The sequence below is a fragment of the Neoarius graeffei genome, chromosome 23 (genome assembly GCF_027579695.1).
Source record: "Neoarius graeffei isolate fNeoGra1 chromosome 23, fNeoGra1.pri, whole genome shotgun sequence".
Lineage (NCBI taxonomy): Eukaryota > Metazoa > Chordata > Actinopteri > Siluriformes > Ariidae > Neoarius > Neoarius graeffei.
Window position 1 is genome coordinate 59616364 of NC_083591.1, and position 18245 is coordinate 59634608.

General features: G+C 45.1%; 1 protein-coding gene across 1 annotated transcript; it reads right to left on the reverse strand.

Moving 5' to 3' along the window:
- Positions 1-8839: 8839 nt before the first annotated feature.
- Positions 8840-14306, reverse strand: fbxo36b (F-box protein 36b). Its single transcript, XM_060905452.1, has 4 exons — positions 14217-14306; positions 13093-13201; positions 12769-12941; positions 8840-9046 (listed from the first exon to the last, which is right to left on the reverse strand). The coding sequence occupies exons 1-4, from the start codon at positions 14304-14306 to the stop codon at positions 8840-8842; spliced, it is 579 nt and encodes a 192-aa protein (XP_060761435.1).
- Between the last annotated feature and the right edge of the window lie 3939 nt (positions 14307-18245).

Genomic DNA, 18245 nt, shown 5'->3' on the forward strand with positions numbered 1-18245 from the left:
ATAATTAATTTCTTCATATTTCTCAGGAAACAGAACCAAATAAGTTTGAGGAAAATATCACAGCCAGGTTCAAATTAAATCAGACGTGGGAGAAAATGTGCAAAATGTCTGTTTATCTATAGTTCATCTCTCTCTCTCTCTCTTTAGCTGAACAGGGACTAAAATAGATTCAGGTCTCAAAGCTGATTAACCCTGATCACACTCACTAAACACTCCACTGCACTTCTGTAAATTTAAACTTGCATTTAATTCTATTCTGTAAGAATCTCATAAACATCCTGGACCTCTCTCATGGTTCATGGGGAACGAGGAGATGGGATGCAGACTCACAACACAAAACTGCACTTTACTTTTGCTCACTTTCTTGACACCAAATGATCATAAGTGAGGCAGCACGGTGGTGTAGTGGTTAGCGCTGTCGCCTCACAGCAAGAAGGTTCTGGGTTCGAGCCCCGTGGCCGGCGAGGGCCTTTCTGTGTGGAGTTTGCATGTTCTCCCCGTGTCCGCGTGGGTTTCCTCCGGGTGCTCCGGTTTCCCCCACAGTCCAAAGACATGCAGGTTAGGTTAACTGGTGACTCTAAATTGAGCGTAGGTGTGAATGTGAGTGTGAATGGTTGTCTGTGTCTCTGTGTCAGCCCTGTGATGACCTGGCGACTTGTCCAGGGTGAACCCCGCCTTTCGCCTGTAGTCAGCTGGGATAGGATCCAGCTCGCCTGCGACCCTGTAGAACAGGATAAAGCAGCTAGAGATAATGAGATGAGTTTCAGGTCTTCTGTGTGGTTTTTGCAATGCGGTGGAGATTCTGAAAACCTGACAACTCTGATTAATAAACTTTTACCTTGAACACAGCTGAGCAAAAAGAACACTCACAACCAGCTGGATGACTGGATGCTGTTGACTCATCTGCTCATTACAGGATTACTCTAAAACTCATCACATTCATCACTGACACATCTGCATGTACACACTTTAAACTCCACCCACTTTATTATTCTATTCATTATAGAAACGGTTGAATCATCTGGATCAATGGGTCTCAGTCTGTGGGCCATGGTGAAACTACAGTGGGGTGCCAATACTTAAAAAACAACAACAGTTAATAACTAAATAGATTTTGAGTGTGAATTGTGTTAAAACTCTGTCAACAATTTCAGTTCTGTCCTGTAAAAAAAATAATAATAAATTCTAGGAATCTCCAATAAATAACAAATAAAATATGCAACTCTGTAAACAACAGAAAATTATGTGCAAACTTTAAACTTATAAAACAGTTTTATGAAATAAATTAAATGTATAAAGCTGTAAATTGTGTGTATTATTATAATTTCCACTGATGGACAATTTATCAGTAATTACACAAAGTATAAAATATAAACACATACAGCGGTGGTATTATTGTTGTACTCACTTTAGTACAAGTGACCACGTTAGTGTGTTAGCACGTTAGTGGCGTAGTGTGTGCGTGTGTTAGAGTTTTAACTAAATTAGCCACGTTTTTAAAAATCTTTACTTATTTCACATCAATATTCTGTAATTTGCTACATCAGAGTCACAACAATGGACTTTTTCATGTGTTAGTATGGTTTATGGTTGCCATAGCAACAAGCATCCTTGCCAGCTCCAAAATGATCAATGTGATGTGCACAGCTGGAGCGTCACATCGCCGGACATGAAGACACGATCAGCTCAGCGAACTTCCACCTCTCTCGCTGCTCATGATGTGACCTGGCAATTGGCAATGAGTAGCGTGAACACATCCTCCATTTGTATTCGACATGGTCTAATTCAGTTCAAGATATTTCACAGACTTCACCTCTCCCGGAGCAGACTAGCTAAACTATATCCAAATATTGATGCAAAATGTGAAAGATGTCACCAGACCGAGGCCACCCTCAGCCACGTTTTGGTCGTGCTCGAGGTTGAGCTCCTTCTGGCTATCTATCTGTGGCAGCGGGGGCGTGGTCAAGCATCGGTCTGTGACAGGAGGGCGGAGTCGGGAAGGTAAGTGGCAGAATCACTACACCTGTCGTTAATTAATGTGTTTGTGTGTCTTCCCAGTGACCGCGCCCTATTTAAGGAGAGAGAGTGAGAGCAGAGGGAGCTCTCTCCTCAACCAGATGACTGATGTGTGTGCGTGTGTCTAGGTGTGTGTGTGTGTGTGTGAGAGAGAGTGCATATTGGCTGAAAAGCTGAATAAAAGCCAGTTTTGTGAACTCAGTTCTGTCCTGCCGTACTTCTGTGCTCCACCCACCTACACAAACCGTCACAGTGGTGCCGAAACCTGGGACCCGAGCACGGAAGAGAACAGCCCCATGGAGTCCTCCACCTTCGCCAACCTGATCCACGCCCTCACCACAGCCCAACAGAGCCAGCACCAGGCGCTGCTCACCCTCCGAAAGGATCAAGAACAACGGTTCGAGGCCCTGGTGCTGGCGCAACAGGAAGATCGTCGGGCGTTCCGGCACCTCCTCGCGTCGGCGGGGTCTACCAACGCTTCCACCGCGGGCCCGTCCCCCCCCCACCCTAACAAAGATGGGCCCGCAGGACGACCCCGAGGCATTCATCACGCTCTCTGAGCAAGTCGCGGAGACCTCGGGGTGGCCGATGGATCAGCGCGCGGCGCGCCTTCTCCCCCTGCTAACGGGAGAGGCGCAGCTGGCCACGCTACAGCTCCCCGCCGACTGCCGGCTGGCCTACACGGACCTTCACCGGGCCGTCCTCCAGCAAGTGGGGCGCAACCCCGAGCAGCAGCGTCAGCGCTTCCGCGCTTTGCGCTTGGAGGAAGTCGGCCGGCCGTTCGCGTTTGGCCAGCAACTCCGGGATGCCTGCTAGCAGTGGTTGAGGGCCGACAGCTGCGACGCTGAGGGACTCATCAACCAGGTGGTACTGGAACAGTTCATCGCCCGTTTACCAGCAGGAACCGCAGAGTGGGTCCAGTGCCACCGCCTGGCGTCGCTGGATCAGGCAATCGAGCTGGCAGAGGACCATTTGGCGGCTGTCCCAATGGCAGGACAGCAGACAACCCCTTCTCTTCTCTTCTCTTCTCTCTCTCCCCTCCTCCTCGCCCCATTCCCCCACCGCGGAGGTGGGGGCCGGCACCACCCCAGCCGGCTCGCCGCACCAGAGGTGCCCTTCCGTTTCTCCCTTCTGTGTCTGTCTCTCCCCCCCTCAGGTGAGTGAGACCCAGAGCACTAGTGCAGAGAGGGAGCCCGGGCCGGTTTGCTGGCGCTGCAGGGAGCCGGGCCACCTCCAACAGCAGTGCTCGGTAATGGAGGTGGGCACGGTGGTTCGGATCCCCGATGCGCCAGGAGCCGCCCCCGATCGGGCCAGAGCGTATCGCATACCAGTGAGTATCCAAGAGGATACATATCAGGCGTTGGTGGATTCTGGCTGTAATCAGACCTCAATCCACCAAAGCCTGGTGCAAGACGAGGCACTAGGGGGAGCACAATTGGTGAAGGTGTTGTGTGTGCACGGGGATGTGCACAACTACCCTTTAGTGTCGGTCCACATTCTTTTCCGAGGGGAAAAATTTACAGTGAAGGCGGCGGTTAATCCTCGCCTTACCCACTCCATAATTTTGGGGACTGATTGGCCAGGATTTAGGGATTTAATGACACATTTAGTGAAGAGTGGGTCCTGCCATTTAACAGGGGGAGGTCCCGGTGTCGCTTTGGCGGGAGCAGCTGTCACAGAGCCGTCTACGTCATCTCCACGTCAGAGTGAGGAGCCGCCGACCCCTCCTCTCTCTGTTGGGGAATCCCTCGCAGATTTCCCGTTAGAGCAGTCACGAGACGAGACTCTGCGGCATGCATTTGACCAAGTGAGAGTAATCGATGGTCAAATGCTCCAGCCGAACGCCACCCCGTCCTTCCCCTACTTCGCAATTATGAAGGATAGATTATACCGAGTGACGCAGGACACTCAAACTAAAGAGCGAGTCACGCAGCTTTTGATTCCGAAGAGCCGCCGGGAATTAGTATTCTAGGCGGCTCACTTTAATCCCATGGCTGGACACTTAGGGCAGGATAAAACACTAGCCCGAATAATGGTCCGATTCTATTGGCCGGGGATTCGCGGCGATGTCCGTAGGTGGTGTACGGCGTGCCGCGAATGCCAGTTAGTAAATCCAGCGGCCATTCCAAAAGCGCCTTTGCGCCCTCTACCGTTAATCGAGACCCAGTTCGAAAGAATTGGGATGGATCTCGTCGGGCCATTAGATCAGTCAAAACGAGGCTACCGCTTTATATTAGTTCTAGTGGACTATGCAACTCGATACCCGGAAGCAGTGCCTCTTCGCAATATCTCAGCATGCAGTATTGCGGAGGTGCTCTTCCGCGTCATCTCCCGAGTTGGGATCCCGAAAGAGATTCTGACTGATCAAGGCACCTCGTTTATGTCACGAACACTGAACGAACTGTATGGGTTATTAGGTATTAAGCCGATCCGCACCAGCGTGTATCACCCACAAATGGACGGTTTAGTGGAACGGTTTAATCGCACCCTTAAAAACATAATTAAAAAATTTGTAAGTGAGGACGCGCGTAACTGGGATAAATGGCTCGAACCCTTGCTCTTTGCAGTGCGAGAGGTCCCTCAAGCCTCCACGGGGTTCTCCCCGTTTGAATTATTATATGGGCGTAAGCCGCGTGGCATTTTAGATGTGCTGCGAGAAAATTGGGAGGAGGGACCTTCCCACAGTAAAAATGAAATCCAATACGTTATTGACCTGCGCGCAAAACTCCACACACTCACCCACCTAACCCAGGAGAATTTTCGGCAGGCCCAAGAACGGCAAACCCGCCTGTACGACAAGGGTACGCGCCTTAGAGAGTTTGCACCGGGAGATAAAGTACTCGTACTATTGCCCACATCGAGCTCTAAATTAGTTGCCAACTGGCAAGGACCCTTTGAGGTCACATGGCGAGTCGGGGACGTCGACTATGAGGTGAAGCGAACAGACAGGGGTGGGGCGCTACAGATTTACCATATCAATCTGCTCAAACTCTGGAACGAGGAGGTCCCCGTGGCGTTGGTGGTTCCGGAGAAGGCGGAGCTGGGGCCGGAGGTTCAAAAAGGAACATTAGCATCACGTACCTCTCCGGTCCCCTGTGGAGACCACCTCTCCCCGACCCAACTCGCGGAGGTTGCCCAGTTGCAGACTGAGTTTTCGGACGTGTTCTCGCCCCTGCCCGGCTGCACTAACCTCATAGAGCACCACATTGAGACGCCCCTGGGGGTGGTAGTATGTAGCTGCCCTTACAGGTTACCCGAACACAAGAAAAAGGTGGTTCGGGAAGAACTCGAGGCCATGCTCGAAATGGGCATCGTCGAGGAGTCCCACAGTGACTGGAGCAGCCCAGTGGTCTTGGTACCCAAGGCCGACGGGTCGGTCCGGTTCTGTGTAGACTATAGAAAAGTCAACGCGGTGTCTAAATTCGATGCGTACCCAATGCCTCGTATTGATGAGTTGCTCGATCGGCTAGGCACGGCTCGTTTTTACTCGACACTGGATTTAACAAAGGGTTAATGGCAGATCCCCTTGACTCCATTATCCCGGGAAAAAACGGCCTTTTCCACACCGTTCGGCTTACACCAATTCGTCACACTTCCTTTTGGGCTGTTTGGGGCGCCCGCTACGTTTCAGCGGCTGATGGACAGGGTCCTCCGCCCCCACGCCACCTATGCGGCCGCCTACCTTGACGACATCATCGTCTATAGTAACGACTGGCCGAGGCACCTCGAACATCTGAGGGCTGTCCTTAGGTCGCTGAGGCGAGCGGGTCTCACAGCCAACCCGAAGAAGTGTGCTATTGGGCGGGTGGAAGTATGGTATCTGGGCTTCCACTTGGGCAATGGGCAGGTGCGTCCCCAAATTAACAAGACAGCAGCAATTGCGGCCTGCCCGAGGCCCAAGACCAAAAAGGGGGTGAGACAGTTCCTGGGGCTGGCTGGCTATTATCGTACGTTTATACCTAATTATTCGGACGTCACCAGCCCGCTGACTGATCTCACTAAAAACGGGGCACCAGATCCGGTCCAGTGGACGGAGCAATGCCAGCGGGCTTTTTCTAAGGTAAAGGCTGCACTGTGTGGGGGGCCATTTTTACACTCCCCTGACTTTTCTCTCCCCTTTATGTTGCAGACAGATGTGTCGGACAGAGGGCTGGGGGCCGTTTTGTCACAGCAGTTGGAGGGGGAGGATTGCCCAGTCTTATACATTAGTCGCAAGCTGTCGGTGCGTGAGGGGCGCTACAGCACCATCGAGAAGGAGTGCCTGGCAATCAAGTGGGCGGTCCTCGCCCTCCGGCACTACCTGCTGGGACGCCCTTTCACCCTCTGTTCGGACCACGCGCCCCTCCATTAGCTCCACCGCATGAAGGATGCCAACGCGCGGATCACCCGTTGGTATCTGGCACTCCAACCCTTTAACTTCAAGGTGATCCACAGGCCGGGGGCGCAGATGGTCGTGGCGGACTTCCTCTCCCGTTGGGGGGGGAGGCCGGACGGCCGCCCGGCCTGAGTCAGGCGGTGGGGGTATGGTCAAGCATCGGTCTGTGACAGGAGGGCGGAGTCAGGGAAGGTCAGTGGCAGAATCACTACACCTGTCGTTAATTAATGTGTTTGTGTGTCTTCCCAGTGACCGCGCCCTATTTAAGGAGAGAGAGCGAGAGCAGATGGAGCTCTCTCCTCAACCAGATGACTGATGTGTGTGCGTGTGTGTGTGAGAGAGAGAGAGTGCGTATTGGCTGAAAAGCTGAATAAAAGCCAGTTTTGTGAACTCAGTACTGTCCTGCCGTCCTTCTGTGCTCCACCCACCTACACAAACCGTCACACTATCCTTGATGCCATTTCCTATGTTTGTAAGAAAAGGATCAGCCCTAACCCAATTATGGCAATATTTGGTACCTCACCTGAAGGGTTTACACTTTCAACAAATCAAGTGAATATGGTTGCTTTTGTCACACTCCTCGCCAGGAAATTAATTCTTGTTAATTGGAAGAGCCCTAAGGCTCCAACACACATAAACGCTGGCTTGAGGAAGTACTGGCCCATTTAAAGCTAGAGAAATTGTGGTACTCCTCTCAAAGCTGTACTAGAAATTTTATAATGTGTGGCAGCCATTTATGGACTACTTCAACAAGGAACTCTCTATGCCTGCACAAGATAACCCTGACCCTTAATCCCCCCCCCCATGTTCCATTTTATTTAGTAGTAAGGTCTTGTTTGTGTGTCTTTTTTTTTTGTCTCTGTTGATGTGTGGTTGTATATGTACTTAACTTTAAGTTTGTAACTGTGATGTTTGTAATTCTTTATTCATATAATTGAAAACTCAATAAAAAGATTTGAAACTCTCTCACTGCTCATGAGAAGCATCCACCTTTCACTTCAGCATGGAGTCCAGAGTCACCTGTGCTTCAGCGTTACCGTGGCAACGGTTCATTAGAAAGAGCAGCATGCCGGCAGACTTTTTTACTTTGAGAAGAAATGATCATTGGTCACTTCAGTGCTCGCCCGTGGTGCCTCTGTGAGCGTGCGTTAGTACATTTAGATCATTTTGCAAATCTGCTTCATGAATGCAGTTTGTACAATAAATTGAGCAGGTCACAGATAAATCACAAACACAAGCAATTTTCACACTGATTAGCGCATTATTATACACACCTTAAAACCATCGACCCTTCACTGATCCAGAGGAGGAGATAAAAATACACCAGAGCGTTTACAGACACTAACAGTGACATAAATGGCAAAGAAATGAATAAAAATCCAAATCAAGCAGGAGGGGATGTGAAAAAAAAAATCCAGTAAGTGGAATAAATCACATTCAGAAATAATTTTCTGCATAAATATTAAGTGTAATAATTTAATATCGTGTTGATTTTATTGCTTCAACATGGTGTAAAAACTTTTGCACTCAGCTATACAGTTAGACAAAAAAAAAAAGTGTTGCTATAGATTATAGCTGTACTTAACTGTGATAAAGTTACTCAAAAACTGATGAATTAATAGTATTTTGTATAAAATTCAAATCTGCCCTCAATTTTCACTCAAAAAAAACTGTTTTATTACGACATAAAATTGTGTTTTTATACAACTAATAAAAGCTAAAACTTCACCTCATTAGATTTTATTTGAAAAACTCTTCGCAGAAATAACGAACTTCTTCTGAAGCCATTCAGTGCTAAGACTTATAAAACTCTGGGTGACGGGGCCTTTGCTGCAGCCTCCCCGTCTCTCTTCAACGCACTGCCTTGCCATATTAGAGAAGAGAATAATTACAACAGATTTAAGACTTGAGTAAAGACGTTTTATTCAGAATTGCTTATGAACACTAAGTAATTATATTTTCTATAATCCATTATCAATCTCTGAATTATTTTCATTCATATATAGTTGTATTATTGAATTTTAAATTTGTAAATATTTTAAAGTTAGCAATTTATTGTAATTTATTTATTTGGAATTTGTAAGGTGCATTTGATCATATATATGATATATGCGCAGTATAAATAATAAAGATTATTATTATTAAAACAATCAGTTATGATTAATTCCAATGAAAAGAATATTTTCAAATTCCATTTTTTTTTTATTCTTGAATAAAAATACAACTGCTCAGAAACACTCCAATGCCAAAAAAACAGGACTGGTTTAATTAATATTTTTGTCTTTCATTTTTAAAGATATATCTGAACTGTAGAATCGAGTACTGTATACGACTGGAGTATAAATGGACGTGTGCTCAGTGACGCTGTGTGTTGCTGTGATGCTTGGAGCAGTGTGATGGTTTTGGATTGTATCTGAATGTGTTTCTGATGCAGTCTCAGGTTATTGGTCAGACGTGTTGCTCAGTAAATCTCCCGTGCGTGTGTGCGCGTTTATTTCCTTCTCTGCGGCGGCGGATCTCCTTCTGGAGCTGGAGTTTGTTGGTGAAGAAAACTCGCCTCCATCCCACGTCTCGGGCCAAGTCCTCCATCCCGGGGGTCACGGTGTCACAGTGCAGGCGTACGGTCTGCTCCCAAAACTGCTCAGAGCTACAGAGCTAACACACACACACCTTCAGATTAGATCAACAAAGTGAGCTGTACTAACTGTACCAGCTACAGTACCAGTCAAAAGTTTGGAAACACCCTCAAATTCAATGTTTTTTCTTTATTTTAATTAACTAAAACACTTCGTGTCTTAAAGTAATGACTGTTATTTCTCTTTACTTACTTGAGTGATTCTTGACATAATATGGATTACTACAGTTGTTGAACAGGGCTATTTACTGTATTTTTATTATTTACTCTTTACTGGTTGATGGGGTCAAATGCATTAAGAAGGCAAGAAATTCCATTTTTGAAAAGACACACCTGTTAATTGAGGAGCGTTCCAGGTGACTCCCTCATGAAGCTGGTTCAGATAATGCCAAGTGTGCAAAGCTGTTATCAAGGTAAATAGTGACAACTTTGAAGAATCTAAAAGATGAAACATGTTTTTAACACTTTTTTGTTTACCATATAATTCCATATATGTTATTTCATAGTTTTGAGGAGTTCAGTATTGTTCTACAATGCAGGAAAAAAAACACTGAATTTGAAGGTGTTTCCAAACTTTTGACTGGTACTGTACATACACTCACCAGAGACACCAACGATCTCTGCTGCTCCAATCCAATCATTATTTTTCTCTACAACCTCTCTATACACATTAAATCTACACTATAAGGCCAAAAGTATTTGCACCCCTGACCATTACACCCACATGTTCTTCCCCAAAGTCTGAAGCACACAGTTATATAGAACGTCTCTGTACACTGGAGCATCACAGTTTCCCTTCACTGGAACTCAGAGTCCAAACCTGCTCCAGCAGGACGATGCTCCTGTACACACAGCGAACTCCATGAAGACGGGGTGTGTGAAGGTTGGCGTGAAGAACTCGAGTGTCCTGCACACAACCCTGACTGAACTCAGCCCCACTGAACACCTTTAGGATAAACTGGAGCCTCAACATCAGTGTCCGATCTCACTAACGCTCCTGTAGCTGAACGGATCATTTGAATAGAGATAAAAAAAATTGTGTTTGAAACGTTGCATGTTGCTGAAACTGCAGTTCCTCGTTGTACACGTGTAGAAACTGAGCAGCTGCCTGCTGCATTGTTGCCTGCCAGTGCTTTAGACATCAGCAGTGCTCCTGAGAGAACATCTGTCCCAGTTGGAAGACAATATACTGTATAAAGGACATGTGTCTTCTTAAGGTGTGATTAAGGGTGAATTTGGAAAAATGTGATAATTCTGTTCACTAGATGACTCTGACTCATGCTCTGACTGAGGAATAAAGCTGGAGCATTTTACAATTTAATGAGGGAGTAACATTAAAACCTAATCAGGTCATTCCAATAATAATAATAATAATAATAATAATGATATTTCTTAAGATAAAGACATATCTTAAGTTACAAACATTAAATAGCTAAAAAGTTAAAATATATACAAAGCACAAAAAATACAAAAAATATCCTGTTCACAATTTATACTTAAAAAGGAGTTTATTGGGGTGTCGTGGCTCAGGTGGATAAGGCGCCATACCATAAATCCAGGGACCCGGGTTCAATTCCGGCCTGAGGTCATTTCCCGATCCCTCCCCGTCTCTCTCTCCCGCTCATTTCCTGTCTCTACACTGTCCTATCCAATAACAAAAGGTGAAAAAAGCCCAAAAAATATCTTAAAAAAAAAAAAAAAATTAGTTTATTTACACAATTCTTAAATCTATTTGAGGGTGATGGCTCCTGCTTTTCCTTCAGTTAAATGAGGTTTCTTTCCTTTTCAGTTAAATAGTGTATCATGGCTGGGACGGGTCTAAATTACATTTCTTAAAAATATTAAGATCTGTTTCCTCAAACAGATTATGAATATTTACTTTGTTTGAGCTATATTTCCTTTCATAACATCGGTCTAAAAAATTCTGAATTTGTGTCAGATCTGAGTTGGAAGAAAGAAAGCACAACTTTATTCATCACACACTTGTGAAACTTCCTCGCCCGGGGAGCAGTTGGGAGTTTGGTGCCTTGCTCAAGGGCACCTCAGCCCAAGGCCGTCCCATGTTAACCTAACCTGCATGTCTTTGGACTGTGGGGGAAACCGGTAGCCTGGCTAACGCGACTTCAAAGCTCTCCGAGCTATTGGTCTGGCCAAGATATTAAGCCCAACCGTTTCCCAGAGCCCGTGGTTGACCTGCCTCCCTGAAATGCCTGTTTGCTACTGGTCGAAGCCAGAAAAGGCTGTGATGAAGCTTAAACCAATCACATCACTCTTTCCTCTGACGTATGCGACGCGACGGGGCTAACTGGTAGATTAAACTCTTACCGAAGCCGGTTGGGAGCAAGGCGAAAACGTCCTTCCTTTCAATAAATACCTCCAGGGCTGCTCTTTGCTCCGTTTTCAATCAGAACTTCCCGTTGAATGCTTTCAATACAGCATCTATGCGTAATAGATGTGGAAGCGTGAATGAAGCGCTTCCGGCATAGACTCTGTAAACAATCTATGGTTTCCAGTCACAGTTCTACTACGTCAGTGCCTTGAACACGCCTCTACCCAGGGCCATTGGAGATGCTCAAAGTTGATTGGTTCCTGATTTTTCGGGAGCTTGGAAGAGCTGTAGATAGCTTGCCTGGCCAGAATAATGCCGCTTTTCCACTACCAACGCGGCTGAGTCGGGCTGAGCCGTGCCGTGCTGAGTTGGGCTGAGTCGAGCTGAGCGGGGCTGTTGGAGTTGCATTTCGACTACAACCGTGCTGAACCGTGCTGGCTGGAAGTGGGTGGACACATTGGGTGGAGTTAGCGAAAGCGGGTGGACGTCACGTGATGTCATTAGGCGGCGCAAACAGTGACATCAGTGACCTTTTAAGCGGTAGTCTCACGACCCAAATAGTAAACAAAAACATGGAGTCGTTAGTGTTGCTGGTCTTGGTGCTGTGGCTTGTTGTCGCCGACAACGCCAACAGATACTGGCAAGAGCGTATAGATGAGGCGAGGCGCATAAGGCTTCAGAAATTCTCGTAATTCGTAATTATTCTTCTTCCGGGTTTACGGTGTTTACAGATCCCAGCGTGCTCGCGGGGTGTGTGTGGGCGTGTGAGGACACTCCTCCTCACCAATCAGTGCACAGGGGAGTGTCTGCTCACGCCCCTAGCCTCACTCGGCTCGGTTTGGCTCGCTTCAGCCCCACTCCAAAACCGTGCGAGTTTTGGGGGCTGAAGCGAGCTGAGTTGCGCCGCTCTGAGGTAGTCAAAACGCGAGCCGTGTCGGGCTGAAGTGAGCTGAAAAAGGGTAGTGGAAAAGGGCCATAAGCTCGCAACAGGCCCTCGTGTTGCGTCACGCTTAGGATGGGCGGGCCCAGGCTAGGAAACCGGAGCACCCGGAGGAAACCCACGCAGACACGGGGAGAACATGCAAACTCCACACAGAAAGGCCCTCGCTGGCCATGTACAAAAAATTAGGTAAAACTAAAAATATTAAAAAGTTGCCCTACTTCTATCTGAAAAAGCCTTCCTTTCTGAGTGTCTTAATTAAAGTGTGCAATTATTATAAAAACACTGATAAGATCTCTGAAGTGAACGGTGTCTTAATTTATCACAAGAGTGAGTGTTTTGCTCTGCATCAGAGAATAAAAAAAATAAATTCTGAGTGAGTGATTTAAAAAAAAAAAAACTATACATAACAGGAGATTCACATGAGGATTTCACTCACAGATAAATCTGATTAAAAAGCGTGACTGACTCACCTGTTTAAACCTGTGACAGGTGAGTGCGAGCCGCGCCACGTCCTCCAGCTCTAAATGTGCCGTGATGAGGAGGAGTAAAGAATCTGGCAGACGCTGGAGATAATCATACTGACCCTGACACAAACACTTAGAGTACTGCAGCACAGGAGGACCGAACACCATCAACACCTGACCTACACACACACGCACGCCTATTAAAACCCCTTCACATGACTTCATTCATCCCAATGACTTTTTGCTCATGATCAGAAACGTGATTTCCTGTGAGAGTAATAAATCTGCTTTATTGATGTTAAAGAGGAGTTTTAGTGTTTGTATCGTTACTCTGCAGCCGGCTGTCGTCCAGAAACTCTCTGTGTGACTCTCTCACTTCCCCTGGTCTCATGTTGCGTGAATTTGGTCGTAAAGAAATCTTCCACCATCGCCAAATCACCTGAAAACAAAGAAATTATTAAAAATACACTTTAATAGTGTTCCGGTACTATTGCCACACTGAAGTCCCATAGTTAATTATTTTCCTCTAACAGCATGTCCCCAAGTGTTTCCTCTTACACCACAGCAATTTACCAACAATTTACAGTTTTTTGTTCATTAAAAAAATGGGACTCCTTTTATCCATTTATAGTTACATTAATATTGTGGAACCGGTTACTTCCTGTTTCTCGCTGACATTATAGCAGCTATAAACACTCGTTCCCTCACCAGACTCTCTTTACACACTCTCTCTCTCTTTCTTCAAGTTAATAAGATAAAAAAAAACACCTGAGCTGATCATGTTCCTGAGAAACTGTACAGAAGTGTAAACTCCTCCGTCCTGAAAGTTCCAGCTTCCCCTCTGACTGTTCCACAGTGCTCACACTGGAGACTCCTTCCAGAGACCATACACACACACTTCCTCAAAAAATATCAACAATTCCACACATTTTGAATCTCTTTATGTGGAACGTATCAGAACGAGGGCATTAACATAAACCTGCACTACAGTCAGAGCTGCTGTTAGAGAAAATTAATCAACAACAATAAATCTGACCAATCAGAGTCCAGAACTCATCAGCACTGTGGGATCAAACACAGGTGTAAGAACAACAATTAATTTAACACTGACGTCACCACCAACACTTAGAACAGTGTATTATGATGGAAATATTTTAAAATGTAATAATTAATATACAGTAGATATTAGTATAAAAGTTTTGGCACTGTGAGAAAGACACAGAGAGAGCACTCTAAAATACTAAAAGGTTAGAAATGAAAGAAAGGTGAAACAGTTCAGGAAACATTTACACTGCACTCTGAGACTGAATTAAGGGGGGAGGGGACACCGGAAACCGGAAGTCATTAGCTAGCATGCGCCGCTAGCCTGTTTTAACTCTGTTTATGTGAATAAATAAGTAAACAAATAAATAGTGATGAAATCTTTTCCTTTCTCTAAACTCTTCCTCACCCACCTCCGTCTGAGTGACCTGCAGACAGAAATAGTCTTTAATCGGTGCAGGTCCCTGAGAGCCGACCTCAAACACCACCGCCCCCCGCGCCATGTTACACCCGCTACCATGGCAACCGCCTCACCCGGGTTGCCAGCTTCGCGAGTTTCACCCGAGCTGCTGGATTCGGACAGGAGACTGAGTGAGGATGAACAAAATCAGCAAAAAGGCAAAAACAGAGATCAAAACTAATCTTCGACAGGTGATTGATGATACTCATTATATATATAAATGCACGTTTTATGCAAATGAGGGTTTTCTCTAAGTATGCATAAAATTGCAGACTTAGCCCTAATAAAAGAAAAAAGTTCTTCTTTGGATGTTAGAATTAAAATGTTTATTTCATTGTGAAAATCCTTCCAGAATGGTTTGTTTTAATATTATTTCTTTATTGTGTAACCCAGAAAATACAACGAGCAGCAATTATATACAATTTTATAATACACACACACACACACATACACTCCCCAGCCACTTTAATAGGAACTTGTTGATTGTAAGATCCCTGTTCTTGGCTGCAGGAGTGGAACCCAATGTGTTCTTCTTTCTGCTGTTGCATGCTGAGATGCTTTTCTGCTCACCACAGTTGTAAAGAGTGATTATATGAGTTACTATATCCTTCCTGGCAAAAAAACTCAAACCACCTCAAATCTGTCCATTTCCCTCTGACCCTCTCTGATCAACAAGGCGTTTGTTTCCACCCACAGAACTGTCGCTCACTCACTCGATGATGTTTTTTGTTTTCTGCACCATTCTGTGTAAACTCTAGAGACTGTTGTGTGTGAAAACCCCAGGAGATCAGCAGTTTCTGAAATACTCAAACCAGTCCATCTGGCTCAAACCAACACCCATACCACAGTGAAAGAAAATCACACTTTAAGATCACAATGTTTCCCGTTCTGATGTTTGAACATTGTGAACATTAACTGAAGCTCTTGATTTGTATCTGTGGGATTTGACGTGTCGAGGGATCAGCTGATTAGAGAACTGCAGAAAACAGCATTAATTTCTCTGTGTGAAATGTTCAGGAGAGTCTGCTGAGGGCCATATGGGCGCTGAGTGTAAAGTTTCTGTGGTTAAATCCCAAATGGATGCCAGCTCACTACACATGTGCACTCCGTAAAGCCTACAGATCCAGGCCAGCTAGTGCAGTGTGTGTGTGTGTGTGTGTGTGTTAATCCAGGGCAGAGTTCCCTGGGCTTTGTGGCGAATGTGAATAATTTGGGACTGTTTGAACCTTGAAGGTGACATTCTGGGATTTGAGTTTTGTTGAATTAAATCTGTTGCTGTGTTTTATTGGGTTTTGGAGGTCGGGTTTTCCCCCCTGTTTTTCTGTCTAATCTCTTGGTTATCAGAGAGAAATCTCAGTCGAGGTTAAATCTTGAGGGAAGAAATTTACTTTAGTGATTAATCATTGATGAACACGAGGCCGATATCGGAAACTTAAACACACACACTGTGTGTTTTTCCACCCGAACGCACCGTTACTGAGAACTGACTTTAAAATAAAATGATGGTGAAATTTACAAAACGCACGCACACACAATCATAAACGCACACTCGATCATAAACACACACTCGATCAGACTCTCTGCTTAAACAGCCATGAATGAGAAACTGAACAATTTCAAGGACAATGAAATGTTTGTGGTAAAGAATAGATGCACAAAAACCTCGTAACAGATAACAATCAGGAAAAGTTGATATGACGTCTCATAAAATATTGGCACCCAGTTTACAATTCCACTGTTTAACCCAGAACGTTCATCCATCCATCCATTATCTGTAGCCGCTTTATCCTGTTCTACAGGGTCGCAGGCGAGCTGGATCCTATCCCAGCTGACTACGGGAGAAAGGCGGGGTTCACCCTGGACAAGTCGCCAGGTCATCACAGGGCTGACCCACAGGGCTCGAACCCGGACCTTCTTGCTGTGAGGCAACAGTGCTAACCACTACACCACCATGCCGCCCAGAATGTTCATTTCCTCAGAAATTACACGTCTGTCTTTATGAAGATAAAATCATGTTTAATGAGCTGGTGTTCAATGTTCATGTGCTTTCAGACCTCATTAGTGTTGGGGGGTAGAGACTCCCATGTAAATCGGAGTCATTGCAAGGACGTCTTCAGTCTGTTACTGGAGCGAGGGACTCGAGTCTCTCCTGTTTCTCCACCTTTGATCTCTTTCTCTCCTCTGCTGTCCTCCAGTTTGCACCAGGGCCTCGCGCTTTACTAGTATATCAACAGGTACCAACACATTTTACACACACACACACTTCACATCTCTCAGAAATTGTTAGTAATTCCATATTTGGGGAAAAACAATTTTCTTCTGAACTGTTAAGATGATGTTTGTTTGTGGATTTCGACCCAGACGCTGGTCCTGCAGCCGCTCCTCCCTCTTAATGAGCTGATTAATTGGATTGTGACCTGATATTTAATTATTAATTTATTGATTAGGGCGGCACGGTGGTGTAGTGGTTAGCGCTGTCGCCTCACAGCAAGAAGGTCCGGGTTCGAGCCCCGTGGCCGGCGAGGGCCTTTCTGTGTGGAGTTTGCATGTTCTCCCCGTGTCCGCGTGGGTTTCCTCCGGGTGCTCCGGTTTCCCCCACAGTCCAAAGACATGCAGGTTAGGTTAACTGGTGACTCTAAATTGAGCGTAGGTGTGAATGTGAGTGTGAATGGTTGTCTGTGTCTATGTGTCAGCCCTGTGATGACCTGGCGACTTGTCCAGGGTGAACCCCGCCTTTCGCCCCGTAGTCAGCTGGGATAGGCTCCAGTCCGTGACCCTGTAGAACAGGATAAAGTGGCTAGTGATAATGAGATGAGATTTACTGATTAATCAGCAATTTTTTGTTAGGTTATGACAATCAGTGATGGAATTGGAAACGTCATTTCACACATTTCCATAGTTCTAATCGTTTTAATCTTGAATTTGCATCCCCAGTGGTCTGGGCTACCTTATCTGATTATCTTTCTGACTTTATTGGTTCAGTTCAAAAGAAAGTTTTATATATTATTTTCCCAGGTTCAAGTTAAAAAGAAGCCTTACAGTTTTCTAAATGACCTCCTCTCAGTGAAGGACGTGAGGAATTATGGATTAAGTTGATGAAGAAGTGCAGTGGGGTCCCTCTCATAAAGTGCCTTATTTCCCCTTCAGAATTCCATCAAAACCTTATAATCTGAGGTCAGGGAACTTTAGGGTAGATGAAGTTGGTGGTTAGAACCAAGCGCTTTAATGATTTTATTACCAACCACCACCAAAAGGGCTTACTGGTTAGGGCATAAGATGATACTAAGATATAAAGTAAATTAGTATCACCTGAGTTGAATTTTCTGATTTATTGTATTTATAATATGTAATAATTCATTGTTATTGATTATTGATGTGTATTTTTGTATGTCATATTGTTTGTGTTTTGCTGACGTTTCTTGTAATTCAGTTGTTACTGCTAGAATGAATAAATAAATTAGCTAATTGATTGATTGGAATTTTGTTGGAGAATAACTTTGTATTTTAAAAAGCTAAAGTTAAAAATGTCTGGATTCTAAAGGTTCTGTTTTTATTGTACTCATGGTCGTTTGATTTAAATGCCTTTTTAAAAAACTTTTGTCTATTTTTAAATTATTTTATCTTAACTGTTCAAGCACCAACCACCAAAGCAAATTTCTTGTGTGAGAACATACTCAGCAATCAACTCGATTCTGATTCTGATTCTGGTTCTAGACCATAGAGTTCTGTACTGTGGTTGATCACAAGGTGTTTTTTAATTCTCTTTGACAGTAGTGCAGGTTTATATTAATGCATTAGTTCCAGTAGTTTATCGTTTCGACAGTCACAGCTCATTCACAGGGACGTGTACCACAGAATCTCCACAGATAAAACAGAGTTAAATAATTGTTGGTGTTGTGAAGTTTTCTTAAAGTAGGGAGATGTTTGTTAGGTTTGTGGATGGAGTCTCCAGTGTCGGAGGTAAAGCTGGAACTAAGTTTTC